Genomic DNA, 22,196 nt, shown 5'->3' with positions numbered 1-22,196 from the left:
AAGCTGGCCCTTACGGCCAACTCATTTACCTCATTGTCTATTGTTAGTAACACCGCACGTGCCACTTACTTGCATAAAAAAGTTTCGGTCACTTTAACCGGTTATCGAATTACAATGCCTATGGAAATTGCAATAAGATTCAAAATGAACAAATGGAAAAATAATTTGCCATTTCAAGAAATGACAAGTGTGGTCTGTGGTCTCTCTTCCCTCTACGGTTAATGTATGGATGGTATAGAAAGGATGTCAATCTCTTATGGCAGAATTGTTGCAAAAGTGACCGCTTTCAGCTTTAAATAATAGTTCCTAATCTCTCCGGTGGCGCTAGTTAGGCTCTGGGACATTAGTATAACATGAACCATATAAGGCAACAAATAACCCGACCAAATTACGTAGGTTGTTTTTGGTAGTATTTCGGTGTATGGTGGCGCCGCCTAATTACTGTTTTTTGATGGACACTTTTCATACATAGAGATTTGGCTCCTTTATATAGTCTCCATGGGTTAATGAGTGCCGGCGAGTCGAACGCTACAGAACCAGTTTAATATGTGTCATCGAGATGCGATGCGTAACAAAAGCCACTAGCTCGCGCTTAGTTGCCAATCAGAATTAAATGACCCTTTTTTTGCAAAGGATTAGCCGTTCGGGGCCAGCTACGAATCGAACAACTATAACAGCATTTATACTGTACAGCTAGCAATTAGAAGAAAAAAAACCCGGCCAAGTGCGAGTCGGACCTGCGCACGAAGGGTTCCGTTCCGTACCATTACGCAAAAAACGGCAAAAAAAATCACGTTTGATATATGGGAGCCCCACTTAAATATTTAATATTATTCTTTTTTTAGTATTTGTTGTTATAGCGGCAACAGAAATACATATTCTGTGAAAATTTCAACTGTCCAGCTATAAGTAGCTATAGTTCATGAGATACAGCCTGGTGACAGACGGACGGACAGGACAGTAGTCTTAGTAATAGGGTCCCGTTTTTATCCTTTGGGTACGGAACCCTAAAAACCACATTGTAGCCTGTATTTACATAAACAACATTACTTATACAAGGAAGTGTCTGGCTTCCTTTTTTATTTCGCTCATTGAATCATGCCATTGGAAATAAATTATATTCAAGGTCTGTTAAAACAGTCATACTAAAGTTCTGTTTGACATTGATATCACACAAAGAAAACGTAGAGTACGTAAAGGAAAATGATCTGAGGGCCTATATTCAATTCAATTCTACCGCGAACCAACCACGTTCATCGATGTGTTGCCTCCCAGTCACACTGGCGTACGAATTCACAAGTGCGACAGAGAAGCAACACGTCGAATGTGGTTCGCGGTAGGCCCTCTGCTCACACAAATTTAGTACTTATACGTACTGACCGTACTGTACATGTACTGTACTGTGTGCATGTGGTGTTAGTAGGTAAGTTTTTAATATGGCAATTAGCCACTTTCAGTGTTTAACAGTAACACTGGTTTACTGCGCATATTGCTTGTGTCAGCGCAACCTAACATGTATATTATAGGCAGGCATTTAGAGAATATAGGTTCGAATACTATAACGCTTAAGGTGTTTCACTACCTACTCCCTGCCACTGCTCGAGACGATATATAACAAGATCCATCTTATAAAACTATGAAAACGGAGTATATCGCGTATCCGTTCTCATAGTTTTATTTCATGAGTAACTATCGCGGTAAGTGCGGTAACCGAAGACAATATTAAGATCCATCTTGTTATTTGATGGCGATCCTGCCAGGATCCTTCTGTGCATGTATGTGTGTGTATATGTACTGTTTGCATAATGTCTGTGTAATTTTTCTCACTCCTTTTTTCCTGTACTACCTGTTTCGAAGACTTTTTGTTCTTTATATCCTGCTACCCTAAGGTTGTCTGGAAGAAATCGCTTACAGCGATAAGACCACCTGTTGCTACCATTATCCACATTGTAAATCTTCTATTAATTATTTTTATTTTGTGGTGCAAAAAAGAATATTGACGTATATATATATATATATATATTTACATTATATAAACGGGAGATTAACGTTACAGTTTTTTTAAAATTAAACAAAAAAAATAAACGTCATACGTTTAATGAATCCTTAAAATCTAACAAGGCACAATATTATGCTTTTAACAAATATCAAAGAGATTCTCTCTAAATACATTTTCAAAAACGCTTACAATTACTTATATCAAAAAAATTACAATAAAAATATGGAATGATTATTCTATTGACAATTTAATTGATTGCTTTGCAGTATAATTGACTCCTTGCATGATCACAGTAATGGAACTCGAAGATTGCACCAAACCGTCCGTATTCTTAACAAATTTTATTATTACCTGTAGAAACATTCATAGTTCTCTGAATTAAGGGTCAACACCCTTTGACCGCCAAAGACGTCATCTGACGGGCGCGGCTACAGCCCATTATCACCCTTCGTGCATTCCCAGAAGGCTCACAATGACGCGCCGCGCGCGTGGAGTTCAAAGGTTTAATACAAGGGCCAGACACTCTTTATTTAAATATAAATTTTAGCACTCAGTCCTTTTTTGGGTGGCAAAAGACCCCTATGACTCCAAATAAGGGAAGGATGGTAAGGTTAGTGGTGGAACAGCCTGAGGTTGGTGTGTGCGAGTGTGATCTTGTGCTCGTTGCAGGCCGTGATCACCTCAGCGTCGTTGTTGGAGCCGGCCGGGCTGCCGATGTACTCTACGCCGCACTGTTAAGCAAAATACACTTTTGACTTTTTGACATATTTTTAAAAATAAAAGGAGGGTCTTAATTTATCGGATTTATTCTAAATGTATGTTCATCGATTACTCGGAGACGAAAAAATGTTTTTACAGTACATATGGGGCTACTTTACCGCACTAGTGCGATAATTAGCACAGGCAGCAATTAAAAGGGGCCTAAACGCTAACCTACTGTAAAACGTTGTACGATACATGTGCGAATACCTATTCTAATCTCGTAATTTTCGACTCGTGTCATTTAAAACACTCACTTCGGTCGTGTTTCAATTTATCGCCACTCGTTTCGAGTTTCCTATTTTTCGCACTTGTATCGCAAACTCGTAATGTAGGTACTATTTCTTGTTTGTTTGATCAGGGTATGCTTTCTTGTTGGTCCCATTGCAAGTTAGTATCTGATGACGGCATCCTGAAGAAATCGAGGGAACTTCAAATATTAACGGATCGGCACACTCGCAGTGATTTAGTATTTTTTAGTAATTCATGCATTTGCTCTCGGAAAGCATCATATTGTGAAGTTGAACTGCTGTTGAAGACTATTTGTGGCTTTCTATCAGAGAAGGGTCCTTATGCTTCATCGCAATAAGGGCCTTTTTATCAGAATTTCTATTGGAATTGCAGATGGAAACGTCCTTATTGCAGCATAAAGGCCCTTCTGCAATGGAAAGCCACATTTTTGCATTTTTAACTGATTTGGGACGTCGGTTGTTTTTGTTCAGTTATTTTGTGCAATTTTATTTATGGCTGATCATTGACTGTAGAATACTTGAAATTCATAAATGTTAAAAACAACAGTGATAAAAACTTTACACTTGCCAGACATTAAGTAAACAGATAACACACAAGATATGCGATAACGTAGTCAGTCGAAATGAGTAACTTTTTTATCAACAATTTTGTGCACTTTTATTATATTCTTTTTTCATTATTTATCTGATCTCATCTAATACAAATTATCGAAAAGATTTACCTACAAATGTACAAACAGGTACTGCAAGTTAGATCTGTCGTTACCTTTTCTTGATCTGTGTCATTTTAACATATGGCAAGCACTTATAGCATTGTTTATTTTGTTAGTCCCCGTGATACAAGCGTGCCTAGAGTGCACCTTAATCTACTTGTAATAGACTAGATGACAAATTTTCATTAATGGTATTAATCGATCAGGTTTGTTTTTAGGATCAAATGTCTATATGGTACCCCCTGCATTAAAGCAATACAAAAATCTGAAATGAAAATCAAAGTCCGACAGTTGTACTTCACTCGCGAAACACCCCTAACAAAACGATAAGTGAACGTGACGTCAATGTCACTGAGAGCCCATCTTGAATGTATGGAAAATAAGTAAAATTGCGATTTTGTCGGAGAAATATTGCGTTTATGCATATAGTTGCTATACAATCTTTTGTTTTTGATAAAATGTAAGGAATCAAATGGTATCTTTACTTTATTCCTTTTTGGAAGTTAAAAAATACTTAAAATTTTGAAACTTAGATCCAGGGCAGAATCCGTATTTTTTTTTATCATTTCTATATAGGTATATTATTTTAATATCCACATTGTGATAGATTGCTCATTTTCTTTCTATTTTACTAGATTTTGTTATAAAATTCAACATGTGTCATCATCCCTATTGAGTGAATCAACGTTTTGTTTTCATTTGTTGGGGAATTCCACAAAAAGGTCTTCTATGTCGGGGACGTGACGTCGATTTTTGACAAGTTTTGAACCGTATCTCCTACTTATGCACTACAGATAGAATTATAAGACAAACGGATATCTGTTCTTCAATCTTTTATCTCCATTTTTGTCTACCGGATTATATTGGTGATGAATACTTATTTATTTATAATTTTTTTAAACATTGTCTAAAAAAAATCCTTTTTTCGTATCTCGATTGCTGTGAAAGATTTGGTTTGGTCTTCACGTCTACGTCTCTAAAAATTTGTTTAAGGTTTTAATTTTAAACTAATTAACACAAAAGTTATGGCCAGAACACCAGTTTTTTGACCTAAAAGTGTTCAACTTTGATGCCAAATATCTTGAAAACAATGATTGCTGAAGTAAATATGGGACTATAATTATTACCCAGGCAGCAAAGTGACGTCAGCGACGTCATAATGACGTATAAATGCTGTTAGGGTAAAGCCGTTGCTGTTAATATGATAAACCAAAACCGTCAACTGACGCTCGCGCTACAGCCCCATATCAACCTTCGTGCGGTCCGACAAGGTTAGCGATGACGCGCCGCACACGATACGCGTAGCGTTCTAACGGTTAATAACCTGCAGACATATTTATATACCGTAGAATTTAAAGCTATGTTATCAAACGTTATCATGCCAAATATCGGCTTCTTATAGCTTTATCAGAAGTGTTAAAAAATAGCGTCACGTATCCGACCCTTTTCTGAAATGCACCTGTTGCCAGTTACTTTCTCTTAGGTCAGCGGTCGGCAACAGGCGGCCCGCGAACCTCCCTGGCTTCCTACCTGATAAAGTCATAAGTATTAACAAAGTGCGGCCCGTGTTCATTTCGTTAACTACTATGTGGTCCTTGGCCGCTAAAAGGTTGTCGACCGCTGTCTTGAAAACCTGCTTTTATGGTAGTTAGGTAGTAGAACGTGGTACAACATTTTTTCTAACAAACTGTCCTACTCGTACTACTGTCCCATGGCTGACGAGACAGATTACCGAGACGAGAATAGACACCCAATTGTAAAACCTCTTTTGAAGTTTAAAGTTTATGTATCAAATAAAACATTGTAAAAGATTTATACCGTCAACCGGGGTGAATAGGGATGGCTAGAGTGAATAGGGACAAAACTTAAAATAATAATAAGTAACCTTATTTTTTTTTAATAATTATCTAAACAAAATGTATCATTCGATTGAAAATAATAATAAAAATTGTATGAAACAATTTATGCGGGTAGTTATTACGAAATTGTCAGGTAAATCACATTTAAAGTTTTGTCCCTATTCACCCCAGCCATCCCTATTCACCCCAGTTGGCGGTATATCATTAAACTGACGACGTGTGTAAGATTGACCCCAGACTGACCTGTACAGCTCGGTCGATGTTGTCCCGGAACGGGAAGAAGGCGTCGGAAGCGAGCGCCACCTTGTCGAGGCGCGTGAGCCACTCGCTGCGCTCCTGCTCCGTGAGCAGCGCAGGCGCCGGGCCCGAGAACAGGGACTCCCATTGCGCTAACGGCATGTCCGTACCTGGGGAGCCAAAATACAGGTGCATTTTCTTAGTGGGTCAGTGACGGGAGCTATCAAAAATGATCTTAGAAGACCTACCCTCAATTTCAAATTAATGAAGATTGGCGTTTACAGATTTTGGAAAAAACATACAGGTTGCGAGAAAAAGGCCATTTTTGGCAAACTTTTTTTTGATGCCAATCGATCGTATTCCTATCCAGGATCAAAAACTTGTAAGGGACCGAAAAAAAAAATTACGGCTAGAAAAGCCACAAATCGAGGAAAACTTTTCCCATACAATTTGTATGAAAATGAATGTTTTTATTTTTCACATGCTATTTTTTTATGCCAATCGATTCCATTCCTATCCAGTATCAATAGTTTCCTATGGGTCAACTTAAGGCAATGTACTTAAAAGCCACAAATTAAAAAAAACCTTTTTCCATGTGATGCTCTAACTACTATCGAAGCCGAGTAATATTGTCAGGCGTCAACAAAAACCCACTAATTGCAAAGAAATAATTAAATCAAAATCAACCTTCTTTTGATACTACGGTTCACGATGTTTCTAAACTTGTGACAATATGCTACAATACTAACCAATGGTTCCGTTGACGAAGTTGTCGATAGCGTTGGACTGCACAGCGCGCGTGACGCCCTGCTTGAACTTCAGTCCGCGTACGCGCGGGTGCGAGCGCGACCACCATAGCGCCGCCTTGCCGCCCGCTAGACGAGTGCAGTGGATGCGGGACTGTTGACCTGCTCCGATGCCGATAACCTGGTACAATCGTTATATAAATATAATATTATTGGACTTCTTAGTTTGTTGTTTCAGATGTTACGAGTAGCTAAATGGTCAAATTGCCATCCAGCCTATTTGTAATTACTGCCACCAGTACAGGTACATACAGTGCATGTTTGGGGTTCTAGCAACCTGAAGACAAAGCTACTATCTTAGAAGGCTATAATGGCATCACCAACATGTTTCACTAATAAAGTAGCAGCTTATGTAAGTTGATTTTAAAGTTCTCCAGTTAAAAGTTACAAGAACTTTAGAAATTAGTTCGGACTGTTCGGAGCGCACGTTCCATGGTCCTCGGGTTAAGAGCGTTTTCACATGTCCGATCTGATATCGGATGTCTCATGTCCTTTGGAGAAAACCAGCTGCTATAGAGTGCCCTATGGTTAAATTTAATTTTTGCATAAAAGCTTTTTTTTTAAACAACAAATAACTATTAATTTAGTTAATAAACATAAAAAAGCACCGGGTTGCAGCGGCGTACCTCTTGTTCTCGGGTTAGACCGAAAATGGTCTTGTGTGCTATAACTATTACTAACCTGTCCATCCCTAGCGAAGCATACAGAATTGCTCTGCGTATATTTGAGCGCAATCGTAGCCACGATGAGGTCTCTAACAGCGTTCTCAGGCAGCGCCTTCTTGTCGGTCACGACGTTCTTGAACAAGTCCGGGGTGATTACGGCGTCGTTCCTCTTCTGTTCTAGGGTTAGACCAAAGATGGTCTTCTGTTCTAGGAGGGCTGGGTCGTAGGTGGGGTCCATCTAAAATGTTAATATGTAAAATTAGTACAATATAGCATGTGGTTTTAAGTGAAATACGAAAAATAGCTAGAAAAACTGATTATAATGTGGATATATTAAATATATTAATAACGGGTCACTCACGTGTTTTAAGTCTATTCACGTGTTTATTGACTTAAAACACGTGAGTGACCCGTTATTAATATATTTAATATGTCTATGTCTCACGGAAGTTTTGTTATAATGTGGATGTATAAAAAGGGTGGATTTTATGAATGGGGCAGCAATTTGATACCGTGCTGCTACGCGAAAATAGTCTTTGGAGACCTTCCCTAACTTAGTAATTAACTATGTTGGGAATTAAAAGATTTTGTGAGAGTCGGCGAACAAAAATGTAATTATTTTTGATGCCGATTGATTCAACTTCTGTGTAAGATTAAAAATTTCTTAGAGACCAACCAAGGTTAGACCTCTTGAAGAGCAACAAATGCGGGCTACCCCTGTTTTAAGTGTGTTAAGCTCACCTGCAGAACGCAATAGTTTCCACCCTTCTTCTTCTTCAACAGTTCCAACGCTCCCTCGCTGTAGCCCGGGGCGACGACCCCGTCGGACACCTCCCTGGAGAGGATCCTGGCGGTGACGTCGTCGCAGGGGTCGGAGAGCGCCACGAAGTCTCCGAACGAGCTCATGCGGTCGGCGCCGCGCGCGCGCGCGTAGGCGCAGGCCAGCGGGCTGAGGGAGGGGAGCAGGTCTGCCACCATGCACACTGCGGCCTGGAACAATTGCAATATCATTTATTGACTATGGAATTCTATGGTATATACCTACTAAAAACCGGCCAAGTGCGAGTCTGACTCGCGTACGAAAGGTTACGTACCATTAAAATCGCGGTTGTTGTATGGGAGAACTAAAATATATATTTTATTCTGTTTTTAGTATTCGTTGTTATAGACACAGAAATACATCATCTGTGAAACTTTCAACTGTCTAGCTATCACGGTTCATAAGATACAGCCTGTTGACGGACGGACGGACAATGAAGTCTTAGTAATAGGGTCCCGTTTTTACCCGTTGGGTACGGAACGCTAAAAATGTTAACTACGATGCTATGTAATACGTACTAATGCCATACTAATAAAAGTCTATGAAATATGGTAAGGTTCCTTGGAATCTGTTCTGGATCAAATTTAACGTTTTCTTATGTGAACACCATAAAAAGTTATAATCAAAACACTGAAAATTCTCATATCCAACCACAAGTATGGCGTCGTCCAATTGCGGCCATGACGACTGGATTTTGTACTGGCTTGTGGAAGCAACGTTCGTGGGCTCTCAGGTGGCTGATGTAGCCAACTGTAATGTAATATGCTATACCACTAAGGGCCACTTGCACCATCCCACTAACCCGGGATTAACCCGTTAAACCATTGACCTAATGTCAAATTATACTGGTAATCATGGTAACTTCAGGTCCGTAAAACGAGTGAGTGGCTGAGACAACAGAGCAAGGTCTCTGATGGTGTAAAATGCGTAGCCAGTTTGAAGTGTGAATGAGCTGGTCATATAGCACGAAAGATCGATTCGTGGAGTAAACGACTACTCGAGTGGCGACCATGGGGGGAGGAGCGTCCTCAAAGTAGACCCCAGATGCGTTGAGACGACGATATCAAAAGGACTACAGGAAAGAAGTGGCTCCAGGTCGCACAGAACCGTGACGAGTGGCGCAAAATGAAGGAGGCCTACACCCGAAGGGTAGAAAAGGGCTAAAGAGAGAGAGTGGGACGGTGCAAGCGGCGCTAATATGAATTGGTGAATTAACGATAAAGACGCGTAGTGGCAAACGGCTGGTGTGGCATAAAGACTATATATGGTGATAACTACCCTTATGTAACTTATTTTCTAACAAATATCTAGTCTAACCTCCTGCTCCGTAAGGGGTAATCCTATAGCGGCGCCAGCGGGCGACACATGCTTGAAGCTAGTGGCGGCCGGAACTCCGAGGGCTTGCTTCAGTTCCCGTACTAGTTGCCACGCGTTGAGCGCATCACACAGGTTGATGAAACCAGGGGAACCGTTAACGGTTGTCAGCGGCAGGCGGTCGCGGGTTGTGAACACTTGGGCTGGCTTCTGGTGGGGGTTCATGCCTGTAATTGCATTTTAATTTTTAGCAGGTCTCGGGTTCGAATCCCGGTAAGGGCATTTATTTGTGTGTTTTTATGAATTAGTTCCTGAGTCAAATTGGTCAAATTCATTCAATTGTTAACCGTATTCTCAAGCAGTAAATTCCAAATTCAAATTGAAAAAAACCTATTGTGTAACCAATAAATCATTTTTCATTTTCAAATAAATCATTTTTTCATTTTCATTTTCATTTTCAAATGGCTGTTACAGCTGTTATTTGAGGTGTGGTAGAGACGTTAGACTATGTTGGAGCCATGTCAAAACTGTTGCTAAAGGTAAGAAAACGTGGCTCGAGCTTACGAGTATTTTGGAATATATCTTGAAGTTTTCTTACTTATTTCTCCAAATGTTACATTAAGTAATTTAGCTAGACGGCCAAACATTGGGTGTTAAGTTAAACACTTACCATAACGTAAGGTCATCTGCGCCTTCCCTGCGGAGTATTGCTTGCGGAAATAGTCAGAGATCGCCGTGTCGTATTGTGCCGTGTGGGTGAAAGCTTTCAGGGCCAACTTTTGCCTGGAAACAGGGCCTTTCTTTAGAATATGTCATAGAATTTAGCTTCATTAATAATGTAATTGATAAAAATAAAATACAGTAAGAGGTTAAAATACAGTAGACATTTTTACTTTAACTCTAACAGGTAGTGAATAAAGTCGAAGTTTAAATTATGCCGCTTGTATTATATCTAGAATATAAACTTTACTTTATTTATGCAAAGAGGATATAATAGGATAGAGCGGTACTGTCATAGTAAATTTTGTAACCACAGTAAATTCACTGCCATCTATCGACACACGATTAAAACTAAAAATAAAAATATCAAAAAATTTATTTATATATGGATAAATGATTTTTTTTATTTGCAATATTTGCATTAATTATTTTTATATGATTTTGACCCATGTTCTTTCACTGATATGCGTTAAAATTGTTAAAAATCAACGAAATCGTCAACGCCAATCTATACGAGAGTAGGCCAAAGGTAGTGGCGCTCTGATCGAGAATCAAATTTTCTTGATTTTCGAGGCACGTATTTTCCTTAGACTGTATCCATCTATTACGGAGTTATATCTATCTTTGCTTTATGATAGTACAATACAAGCATCGCACATTTCCGCGTTAGCATTAAATATAATAATTGCAATCAACCATCAAAAATCATATCAGTTCAGATGTATGACCCGTACAATGATGATCATGATAAGGTATAAAATCAAATGTATAAAAACATTCACCAAAGTATATCCTGAATATAACTTTTTATTGTTAAGATTACTAGAATGTGTGATGACGCGCCATAGCACGCACACATACAAGGCGGCACCGCAACACAGCCACGCGGAACCGGCCGCCTGTCCGCGCGCCGCGCCCCGCACCCCGCACCCCGCGCGCCGAACCGTATACGTTATAATATATAATATAATATATATATATAATATATAATACGTTATTATACCGTTATATAACGCCGCGCACTCGCAGCGATCGAGGAGTGTTCTTCGCAGTCGCGGATCGGCTGCTAGGGGCATTGCACTCTAGCTGAGCGATGTGTGGGCACGCATCTGCTCCCTAGAGACTCCCTCCCCCTCTTCCTCAGTACGTTGAGCGTTGTGTGGTTCACGCATCTGCCCGGGTACCTTGCTAGAGGATTCTATACCTTTCCCTTGGGGACAGCTAGTGCCGGGAGCGTGGTAGACGCCCAGCACACTGTCCTTGCCCCGAGATCCTGTCACTTCGCCCGAAGGAATAGTAGCGCAGCGTGTGGTTACGCGTTTGTCACTCTATCCTTCGGTACAACCCCGATTCCCGTTCCGTACACCGAAAGCCTGACCCTGCCTACCGTCCCGAGGGTCAGCACGACCCCATATGGTTGTCGCGGATAGATTAGGGATTCGCGCCCGTCATTAACATCCCGAACAACGGATGCCGTCCCGTGCGCATTAGCGTAGGCTCTAGTATATAAGTTTGATCCTATTAGAAATAAACCGGCATAAAAGCCCGTAGATTGTAGAGATATAAATCACTGTTTCTTTACTCGCCCCTCTGTCCTCTCATCCCTGAGCTGTCGAGACATAACCCGAGGTCCCGTCTGGACCGAGGGAGATCGTACATGCTGCCACACTCGTCCCGACGCGTGTGACAACATTACAAATGTGGTCAATATTAAATTAAATTAAGCTCCTTGAGCCAGATTTACAAAGGCAAGATTATAATTGAAGAGCAGCCGAAAGGTTATCACAATATAAGATAATGATTGACACTTAGTAACTATGCTATTCATATTTCATGATAACAGTATGATAACGGATCTATGTTAACGCTACTAAAAGTTTGACACACAGTAATTTTTCGGAAGGCCTCTTAAATATATAAATGTTACTAATTCCAAACCAAAGAAAAAATTGCAACTGAGCTGATCTTTAGAAGGTGTTATGCTATTTAATAATGCCTATTATTGACTTAAGTTTCTAAAGCAGTCTGAGCCACTTTAAACGAGTTCAGAGAATTACCTTCTACATCTTTACAGTTCGTCGCTACGCGTACAAAAGTCGCCATGTGTTTTTAACCTACTTTTCAGGAGACACAAAAAACTGTTTATTTCGATAATTATTGGAGATAAATAAATCAATATTTTTATGACAAAAGTATTTGCACTTTAACATACATTAAGGCATTACATGAAAAGACATTTTGGTTTTAATGATATGAAAAAAAAACTTTTTCATAAATATGTTACATAGCGAGTTATGTTTGGGTCCTAAATAACCTCTAAGTGTCTTACCATTACATGGTTAGAGCCACTTTAAACGAGTTCAGAGAATTACCTTCTACATCTTTACAGTTCTGTTACTATACCAACCTAGTTTCCAAGGAAGTCTGTTTCTTCTGTTTCAACTCCTCAATAACACAGACAGTCACTAGGATCACATAAAGATCGGGACACGGTCGTGGTTATTCGCCGCGGCCCGTAGGAGTGCAACACCATAGATATCCATGTTTTAGCTATTTCACTATCTAAAGCATCTAAAAAGCTTTACTTTTACTGTACTAACCTAGTTTCCAAAGAAGTCTGTTTTTTCTGCTTCAGCTCCTCAATAACACTGACGTAATCACTAGGATCACATAAGATCGTGACACGGTCGTGGTTCTTCGCCGCGGCCCGGAGGAGGGTCACACCACCAATATCGATATTTTCCACAGCGTCTGCGATGGTCACGTCGGGCTTGGCCACGGTGTCGACGAAGGGGTAGAGGTTGCACACTACTACGCTGATCATGTCGAACTTCTGGCGTTTCATGTCTGCCTGGTCGGAGTCAGTTAGCCTGGGAAAGGATTTTGTTTCAGGTTGACAATTCTAAAATGACAATCGAATGTCAGTCATACTCATTCAAAATAGAACACATGTTTGAAGTGCCTTGTGGGGGAGATTCTCGCTCAGTCTGATAAAGGGTTAAGTAAGTAATCTGTTAAATTCTCTATTTCATGGTGGTAAGGAAGAGTGTCCTATCAATGCGGTAAACCAGTAAAGAGATTTTCACCTCGCTAGTATGCCACCGTGTACTGCAGGATGCAGGGACTTGACACGTCCACCAAGCATCTCCGGGGCTCCAGTGATGTCGGCCACGTCGCGCACTTGCAGCCCGGCGGCGCGGAGCGCGGACGCCGTGCCCCCAGTACTGACGAGACCTAATCCGATGTCTGACAGGCATTTAGCTAGCGGCACTAGGCCGGTTTTGTCGGAGACGCTGAGAAGCGCTGGAAAGTAAAATTTTATGAAATTGATGACTGGAAACTTAACTTGAAGCACAAAATATTGATAATCAATTTAAGTCAACAACATTTGACCCTACATTTGATATTGATTACAAATATTAAGTACAATCTATTTGTAGACAGGAAGGTTGTTGACTTAAGTAAAATAAAATTCTCTTATCTAATTTTTTTACAGTTTTATCCTCAGCTTCCTAGGATTAGGTATTTAAAAAAAATTGATTTTGTATAATTTATCTCCTATTATGAATTTTGAAAATTGAATTATAAACAAACTGTATGAGATGAAGCTGTATAATTATTTTTATGGTCCTTAATCAGTAATTGCTGCATTAAACAAAAAACAGGTCATCAGGTCATGTTTTAAAGTTACGTCATTTTATTCAAATGTAATTCTGACTTCTTTGATAGAATTCAAAATTTTAAGGATTATTAGTTATATATATATTTTTAAAAGGTTATGGGCCCAGACCAGTATAACTACCACTTATAAAAAATAACTTACCTAACTTTCCATTGGCTGCCATGTCTGTATGTTAGAAGAAGTAGAAATCAACTGAGAGTCAACAGTCGCCTGTGTTAATATGGGCTGACCTTTCGCAGGGGTTCCTGATAACAATGTACAGCTTCTTTATAACATATTCATAGGTTTGAACAAAATTTGTTATTTTTATTAAATTCTTGGCTTCAAATAAATCAAAATGTTTAGGTTTTTTTTATAACTTGATTTACTTCATCTTTTTTTATAATATAATTTATTATAAAAAGGAAGACTACCACACCTATTCTGAAGTTAACAATTGCCAATTATCCTTAATTATGACCTGTAGAACATTTTTTGTTTATAATTTTTTTCTATATTTTCTGTAAGTAATATAAGTCCGTAAGTAACATAGGCATGAGCCAAGAAAGAATGTTTTAAAATATTTGGATCAGTACGGTTTCACTCACTATTATTTTTAGTCACTTTAAATAATGTTTTCTTTAGATGTTACAAATATATTTATGAATGATTACAACTTTTGTATTTTGTAAGGACAATGAAGTTGTATTGTACCTACTTATTATCATACCAAGGTCACAGAATAAATAATAGTACTAGCGCGGTCTGACAAGGACAATTTGGTTTTGACATTAGACAGTATGAGGGCAAATTAAAGTTGCTTTAGTCCTTTTATTATATAATTTGTTATTATGATGTAGAAATTGCTTTATATCAATATTGATAACACTTGAGACCAGTGTTGGCCGAACGTTAACTGCAATTAACCATTAACCAGTACAAATTGAACCGTAAACCGTAACAGACAGTTACAGTTTACGGTTCAATATGTACTGGTTAATTGCATTAACGTTTCGGCCAACATTGCTTGAGACAATATTTAATAAAATCAGTAGCGCTGGTGTATTATTGCCCCCATCAGACCAAAGTATGCTTATTATCGCATCAAAGATAGATTTATTATTACCTATTTAATATTGTTTGCATGTGACAGCCCTGACTGCCTTACATCAATCAGCATTGTGACGAAAATATTATTGTTGTTGCCTTATGTCCGTGATGATATAATTGACAAATATTTCACTTTCAGTCAGTTGATAAGTTAGAGCAAACATCATAAATTGCTGATTATCAATATAAGTGATTTAGCTATATAATTATGGAAGATTACCAACAAGAAAAGAATAACATTTGAATTATAAATTTCATGATAACCCATCCAATTAAGGTCTAAATTTACTTTTACATACATAATCAAATAGGCGACATAAACTAGATAAGTAAAGAACTTTTTAATGATGTCAATGTGTTATATGAACAACTCAAGTAACATTTAGACACCTTATAAATTCTAAAATCTATGTAATTAATAATTATTAACTCTATAAGCAAAATTTCAAAATCTAGTTAAATCATGTTATGCATCAAATTATTAAAAAAAAACCGGACAAGTGCGAGTCGGACTCGCCCACCGAGGGTTCCGTACTTTTTAGTATTTGTTGTTGTAGCGGCAACAAAAATAGATCATCTGTGAAAATTTCAACTGTCTAGCTATCACGGTTCATGAGATACAGCCTGGTGACAGACAGACGGACAGCGGAGTCTTAGTAATAGGGTCCCGTTTTTACCCTTTGGGTACGGAACCCTAAAAACAACAGATTAGGTTGGATCTATTTCCGTAAGCGGTTATTTAGAAACAAAATTTTGCATGTGACATATGATGCACAATAAAGAATATTTACCTACTTAATATTTTAAACACTTGAGATACTTTTGATGATAACTTGATACAAGCAATAAGATACAATCACTATAACGTTTTAGGATTAAAACTGAACAAGACATATATCTACTACAGTATATAAATATTAAAAGTTTGTGAAGTTTCAACACTAGTTAACCACAACGTTTTACCACGAGGGAATTGATAACCCTTTTGTGGTTTAATAGCTGGAGAAATCAAGCTGCAATAACTTGAGTAACGTGCATCGATAAACTACTAGATTTATAGACGTGTTATAAGTAATTAGAGATGAATAAACTTACCTAGTTTTTGAAACTAACTTTACGATAGCTTGAGCCGGTTTCGGTACGGTGAAGCTGGGCAAAGCAAAATGGAATTCTGATAATAACGTGTAAAAAAATACTAACCTTCCTATCTACAAAATAAGGATGAATGTTGTTTGGTACTACTTTATTATTGACATTAATCGGGTGTTATTTTCCACTTATATTTAGAGAAATTCAAACAGTTCAAACTTCAAACACAGAGATGAAATGGGGGAGGGCCAGATGATTGAACGAGATGCACTTATGGAACTTTAAGTAGGAGTAGCAGAAAAAGCGCTATTATTGTTTGTCCTTGTCACAGTCTCATTTTTTTTTTTTTTTTAACATTTATGGGGTCACAGTCTCACTTTTTTTTTGTTCCTCCACCGTAAATTAATAGCGTAACAGACTACAGCACCGCACCAAGGTCACTGTGCGCCGACCCATAAGTGAGAGCGAGAGAGATGTCTATTTCTCGCTCTCACATAGGATTAGCAGTAGCTTCACTTGTATTGAGCTTCACCACAGTTGGCCACCCCCTACTGTTTGAGCTGTTTAATAAAACGCCAACTATCTGTTGTTTTAAATGGCCAAGGACGAAAGTACGAAAATACGGCTGCTTAATGTCTATTGCTAACGTCAGTGAAACGTCAAACGTCAAAAAGAAACTTCATGATCGCGTGAATTCAATGCATCGTGAATGAAATTGTTATGGTAACTAAAAGTTCACGTGTCGCTAATATTTCTTTTTGATAAACATAAACTACATTAACAAGAGAAATGTCGCAACCAACCGTTCCCACAAAGCCCCCTGGGAAAACATGGCGAGAAATAAACCAGGAAAGGAAAGCTTCTAAGCGCCAGCGCAACGAGGAAAAGATAGTGAAGCGAGAAAAGCGTCTAGCATTGGAGAAGCAGGCCGAAGAAAAAGTGAGAGAAGAACACGAAAAAAAGAAGAAATACGCTCAAATATCTACAATGAGCATAGCGGTGCCAGGTTCTATTATGGAAAATGCTCAGTCGGCCGAATTGCGAACTTATCTGGCTGGACAGATCGCAAGAGCGGCATGCGTGTTCTGCATTGACGAAGTTATAGTATACGACGACATCGGGGACAAGATTGACACAAAGAAGTCTAAAGTTGAAGATTTGGATGGTGTCAAAGTGGCTCGCAGGAGTTGTGTGCAACTAGCACGGATTTTGCAGTACTTGGAGTGTCCTCAATATTTGCGGAAACATTTCTTTCCACTCCATAAGGATTTGGAATTTGCTGGGTTGCTCAATCCTTTGGATGCACCACATCATTTACGGTCATCAAATGACTTTACATTCAGGTAAGGTTTATCTCATAACATAAGAAATGCAGGCAGTTACTTCAAATAAAACAAGAGATAGATCTCCTTAACGCCTTCCAATTTTCCAAGTGTGTAATGCAATAATAACATTTATAATTTGGGTTTTTCAGGGAAGGTATAACTATGAACAAACCAGTAAAACCAGGGAAAGGTTCTCAAGTCAATGTTGGATTGCTTAAAGATATATCCGTTGATGAGTTGTTGAACCCAGGTATCCGAGTGACTGTGCGGATGCTGCCGGAAGGAGGCAAGAAGCTGAAGGGGAAAATTGTGAGTCTTTCCACTCCGAGGGCTGAGACTGGAGTGTATTGGGGCTACACAGTGCGGATTGCACAGAATCTTAGTCAAGTGTTCTCACAAAGCCCTTACAAAGATGGGTTAGTATTCAAAACATTTTCAACCTAGTTGGCAGTGACTTTGCCTGTAAAAACCTACATAATATACCCTTAGTCCACACTCATATTAATTATAAGGAAAATTTTGTTGTAACTAGTACCATAGTGCAGAAATAAAGGCTTAGGCTTAATTACAACAAAACGAGAGTGAAATAGGGTATCTATATCAACTTAGTATTTGTGTATTAAGCATGATTACACTTTTTTTTCTTGAGTCTTAGTTGTGTATTTTAATAGTGTATTTTCATATAAGTGTGTTGTCATTTAGTACTCATAAAACAGTCATAACAAAAACAGGCTTCCGTACCATTATGCCAAAAAATCACGTTTGTTGTATGGAAGCCCCACTTAAATATTTATTTTATTCTGTTTTTAGTATTTGCTGTTATGGCAACAGAAATACATCATCTATGAAAATTTCAACTGTCTAGCTATCACGGTTCATGAGATACAGCCAGGTGACAGACGGACAGACAGATGGATGGACAGTGGAGTCTTAGTAATAGGGTCCCGTTTTTACCCTCTGGGTATGGAACCCTAAAAACCTTGTTGGCCTTACCATATCACAGGATCAATTTGACTTTGTCATGGTGCTACATTCTTCTTCTTCCTTGCTCCATCCCACTTCAGGTGGGGTCGGCTCTCCTAATTATTTTGCGCCACGAAATTCTGTCGAGGGTTGTCGGATCGGGTAAATTGTTTCTCTTAAGTAATTGGGTCATGCTGGTCCACCATGTTGACGGCGGGCGTCCCTGGCCTCTCTTTTTCTCCGGCAGGTTCAGAGCTTTTTTGGCAACGTACTCTTCGCCCCTTCGCATCACGTGTCCGTACCACCTGAGTCGGTTCTCTGTGAGTTTTTCAGGTATAGGGGCTACCTTGAAGCTGCCACGAATGTACTCGTTTCTGACTTTATCAAGCCGTGTAACACCTCCGGACCACCTAAGCATCTTCATTTCGGCTGTATGGAGTTTTTGCACGTTAGTTTCCTTGATAGGCCAGCACTCCGATCCATAAAGCAGCGCTGGCCTAACAGCCATCTTGTAGACCTTTCCTTTAGTTCGCACGGGCATGTGAGTGTCACACAGTACTCCAGACAGCGTGCGCCACTTTTGCCAGCCAACATTTACTCGGTGCGCCACATCTTCCTCTATTTTGCCATCTTCTGAGATAACCGATCCCAGGTACTTGAAATGTGTAACTTTAGGCACCGGTGTCAAGTCGGGGTAGCAGACAGTTGCTTGTTGGTTTCTGCCAGTGAACCTGCATTGCAAGTGTTCGGTTTTGGTTCGACTGACTTTGAGGCCCGCTTGTTCTAGGGCGTTAACCCAGAGATGTAGAGTATCCTGCATTTTGCTTGCTGTGTTAGCCATGAGTACTATGTCGTCCGCGTACAGGAGATTCATCGGCAATGGAGCTTGGATTTCTCTGGTTATAAGATCCATGACCAAGTTGAAGAGTAGTGGACTAATTGCCGAACCTTGGTGAACTCCCACTCCTACCTCGAACGCTTCGCTGAGGCCTGCTGGACTTTTTACTCTCGTATGTGAATTGTGATACATGTCCTGTATAAGCTGTATGTAAATTTCAGGCAGGTGTTGAGCCCTAAGCGCCTGCCATACAAGTCTACGCGGTACCCGGTCGAACGCCTTTTCCAGGTCGATAAATATAAAATGCAGATCTTCTTTGTTTAAGCGGTACTTATCGGTTATTATTCGGACAGCTTGTATGGCGTCGGTGGTGGATTTTGAGGGTGTGAATCCAAACTGGTTCGGTGATATTGACGTAAGCGATTGAATACGGTTATTTAAAATGCGTTCCCAGATCTTGAATGTATGAGATGTCAATTTAATGCCCCTGTAATTTCCGCACTCCGTTGCGTCACCCTTGTTTTTATAGAAGGGGATTAAGTGACTAAGACGCCACGAGTTTGGTATCATTTTGGTTTTAAGGATGAGATTGAAGAGTCTAGTAAGCCAGCCCAATCCTATAGGCCCCAGTAACTTCCATATTTCTGCCGGGATCTCATCTGGGCCAGTAGCTTTATTCTTCTTCATCTTTCTTACCTGCACTTTAACTTCATTGATACCAATCTTCTGTATAGGTCCTTGGGTTGGTAGGAGGGGGTGTATTATTGATTGGCTCGGGAACTCTTGATTCATTAAATCCTTATAGTATTCATACCACCTTTTTGTTATGTCCTTATTAGATGTTAGTAACATTTTTTCATTGTTTCTAATAAACTTATTCCTTTTAATGTCTTGCGTTGATTTGTGTCTCGATTTAGCAATTTTGAAAATTTCTGCATCTGAATCCGCTTTTTCCAGTTTGGTGTACAATTTTTCTCTTGTGTTAGCTCTTGCCTGTGCCACAGTTTTCTTTGCCTTCATTTTTGCCTCCTTATACTTATTTAGGTCGCCCTCACACTGTGTTTCCTGCCACTTTTTAAACAAGTTCTTTTTGTCCACAATTCTTGCCTTGACTTCTTGGTTCCACCAGGATGGATCCTTTTGTATGCTCAAACCTCCTTTAGCAACTCCTAGACGGCTGCGTGCCTGACTCTGGCAGAGATGTTCAAAGCTTGACCACATTTGTTCAGCGTTGTTGTATGTATTACTCATATCCTTTGTCAAGTAGTTACTCAGATCTTCTATGAGTGCGTTTCCTTTCAAGCCAGTTAGTTCTTTCCATTTGATTCTAGGTGTTTTGTCTCTTGTTTCCTTAATAGGCTTAGGCAATGAGTAGACTCCCACTAGAATCCTATGCTGAGAGGTTAAAGCTTCTCCTGGTATTACTTTGCAGTCTTTGAAACCCTTTTTTAATTTGCTGTCAGCTAAGATAAAGTCTATTTGTGTCTTTTTCCCTCCACTACTGTAGGTTATCAAGTGATCCGGTTTCTTTTGGAAGCTCGTGTTGACTATGAACATGCTATGTCTTGAGGCAAAACCAAGAATTTGTTCTCCTTCCTTGTTAGGATGCCCATATCCAAAACCTCCATGAGCCAGTCTATATGTTAAGGTAGAACTTCCTACGTGACCGTTCAGATCCCCCATGACAAATTTTTTCTCCTCTGATGGTATCTTTAGTAGCATGTCATCTAGGTCATCCCAGAAGACCTCTTTCTCCCCGGTCATTACAACCAATCTGAGGCGCATACGCACAAATGATGTTCATAATTGGCTGATGGTCCAGTGCTAACTTAACAGCAATAAGGCGGTCTGTTATCCTGTCTATGTTTACGATTCTGTCTTTTAGATCATGATCGAGCACAATGCCGACTCCGTTGTGTTTATTATCCGTTCCATAATAGACCAGCTGGTACCCTAAGCCTAGGTCCCTGGACTTCGATCCCTTCCAACGCGTCTCCTGAATGCAGCACACGTTTATGTTTCGACGTTTAAGTGTTTCTGCCAGTTCTTGACTACGTCCAGTTAGGGAGCCCAAGTTCCACGTCGCTAACCGAAGTTTTTGTGTAGCTTGCGAATTTTTCTTATTCTTGTCAGTGAAATCGTCGCTTTGGGGGTACGCCCTAGCATTTTTCGCATTCGCAATCTTCACGTCGCTTACGGGGTACGCCCTAGCATTTATACCCTTATTCTTTTCTTTGACTTTCATAATTAGGAGAAGTGTGTTTTTGGTTTGTGTTTTACGGCCGGTTACCACCTGACGCCAAGGTTGTGACCCTCTTGGAGGACTTGGGAGCCGCCGTTGACCCTTGGGTTCTTCCGCCGCCATCCCTACTCGGCATCCCAACCTGGATGCCCAGCACACCTACGACCTCTACTTCGAATATGTCCAAGAAGCTCGCAGGTGGGGTTTGATATCGAAGTTGCCATCTCCGGCCTTGTGGTCCGCGGGAGGTATTTAATTTCCCTCCTACCCCCTGAGCTAGCGTGGCTAGCTCAGTGAGCATCCCCCTATCCGCCACCTGGGGACGCGTTCTCTAGGGAATGAGGCTACCCCGAGAAAATGGTGCTACATTGTCTTCTTTAATTTATACTCCTAATTGTTTATGATGTAAAATTGAGGTATCAATCATGTTTTCAGATATGACCTGACAATAGGAACATCAGACAGAGGAGAATCAATTGATAATATTCCCAACAAGGAGCTAAAATACAACCATGCACTAGTAGTATTTGGAGGACTGCATGGTGTTGAGGCAGCATTAGAAAGTGACGAACAGATGCAAGTGGATGATGCCAGTTTACTATTCGACCATTACCTCAATGTCCTACCCAACCAGGGCTCCAGAACCATCAGAACTGAAGAAGCTATTTTAGTCACACTTTCAGGATTACGGAGCAAGTTACAAGCTATGAATGAACCCATAGTGTTTAAAGGGGAAGGTGTTGCTACCAGTTCTATATTTCCAGCTCCAAAGGTAGAAGCTACACAAAATGATGCTTTAAGCAGATTTGATTAAAAATGTATGTA

The 22,196-nt window shown here is 39.7% G+C and overlaps 2 protein-coding genes across 4 annotated transcripts; one reads left to right on the top strand and one right to left on the bottom strand.

The window, feature by feature from the left end:
* Positions 1-2,101: 2,101 nt before the first annotated feature.
* Positions 2,102-18,340, bottom strand: LOC134743624 (bifunctional purine biosynthesis protein ATIC). 3 transcript variants are annotated; one of them, XM_063677194.1, is made up of 11 exons: positions 18,322-18,340; positions 13,967-14,070; positions 13,230-13,446; positions 12,744-13,013; positions 10,094-10,206; positions 9,427-9,650; positions 8,031-8,279; positions 7,306-7,527; positions 6,568-6,745; positions 5,825-5,988; positions 2,102-2,730 (listed from the first exon to the last, which is right to left on the bottom strand). In XM_063677194.1, the coding sequence occupies exons 2-11, from the start codon at positions 13,986-13,988 to the stop codon at positions 2,611-2,613; spliced, it is 1,779 nt and encodes a 592-aa protein (XP_063533264.1). In that variant the 5' UTR covers positions 13,989-14,070; positions 18,322-18,340; the 3' UTR covers positions 2,102-2,610. The 3 variants fall into 3 exon arrangements, with proteins under 3 accessions (XP_063533264.1, XP_063533263.1, XP_063533262.1); XM_063677193.1 differs by lacking the exon at positions 18,322-18,340 and adding an exon at positions 16,115-16,240; XM_063677192.1 differs by lacking the exon at positions 18,322-18,340 and adding an exon at positions 16,010-16,139.
* LOC134743625 (putative methyltransferase C9orf114) lies at positions 16,690-22,195 on the top strand. The gene is made up of 3 exons (XM_063677195.1): positions 16,690-17,346; positions 17,478-17,744; positions 21,807-22,195. Exons 1-3 carry the CDS (start codon positions 16,793-16,795, stop codon positions 22,183-22,185), a joined length of 1,200 nt encoding a protein of 399 aa, XP_063533265.1. The 5' UTR covers positions 16,690-16,792; the 3' UTR covers positions 22,186-22,195.
* Position 22,196: the final 1 nt, after the last annotated feature.

The sequence above is a fragment of the Cydia strobilella genome, chromosome 8 (genome assembly GCF_947568885.1).
Source record: "Cydia strobilella chromosome 8, ilCydStro3.1, whole genome shotgun sequence".
Taxonomy (NCBI): Eukaryota; Metazoa; Arthropoda; class Insecta; order Lepidoptera; family Tortricidae; genus Cydia; species Cydia strobilella.
This window is presented reverse-complemented; position numbering and strand designations above follow the sequence as displayed.

What these genes read in the sequence shown, in the direction of transcription:
- LOC134743624 (XM_063677194.1), bottom strand. Translation starts at nt 13,988, where the DNA reads ATGGCAGCCAATGGAAAGTTAG. An exon ending in TACCCCTTACGGAGCAGGAG is followed by an intron (nt 8,280 to 9,426) that starts GTTAGACTAGAT and finishes CAATTGTTCCAG; the next exon opens with GCCGCAGTGTGCATGGTGGC. An exon ending in CTTCGTCAACGGAACCATTG is followed by an intron (nt 5,989 to 6,567) that starts GTTAGTATTGTA and finishes TTGGCTCCCCAG; the next exon opens with GTACGGACATGCCGTTAGCG.
- LOC134743625 (XM_063677195.1), top strand. Translation starts at nt 16,793, where the DNA reads ATGTCGCAACCAACCGTTCCCACAAAGCCCCCTGGGAAAACATGGCGA. An exon ending in TCAAATGACTTTACATTCAG is followed by an intron (nt 17,347 to 17,477) that starts GTAAGGTTTATC and finishes TGGGTTTTTCAG; the next exon opens with GGAAGGTATAACTATGAACA. An exon ending in CAAAGCCCTTACAAAGATGG is followed by an intron (nt 17,745 to 21,806) that starts GTTAGTATTCAA and finishes TCATGTTTTCAG; the next exon opens with ATATGACCTGACAATAGGAA.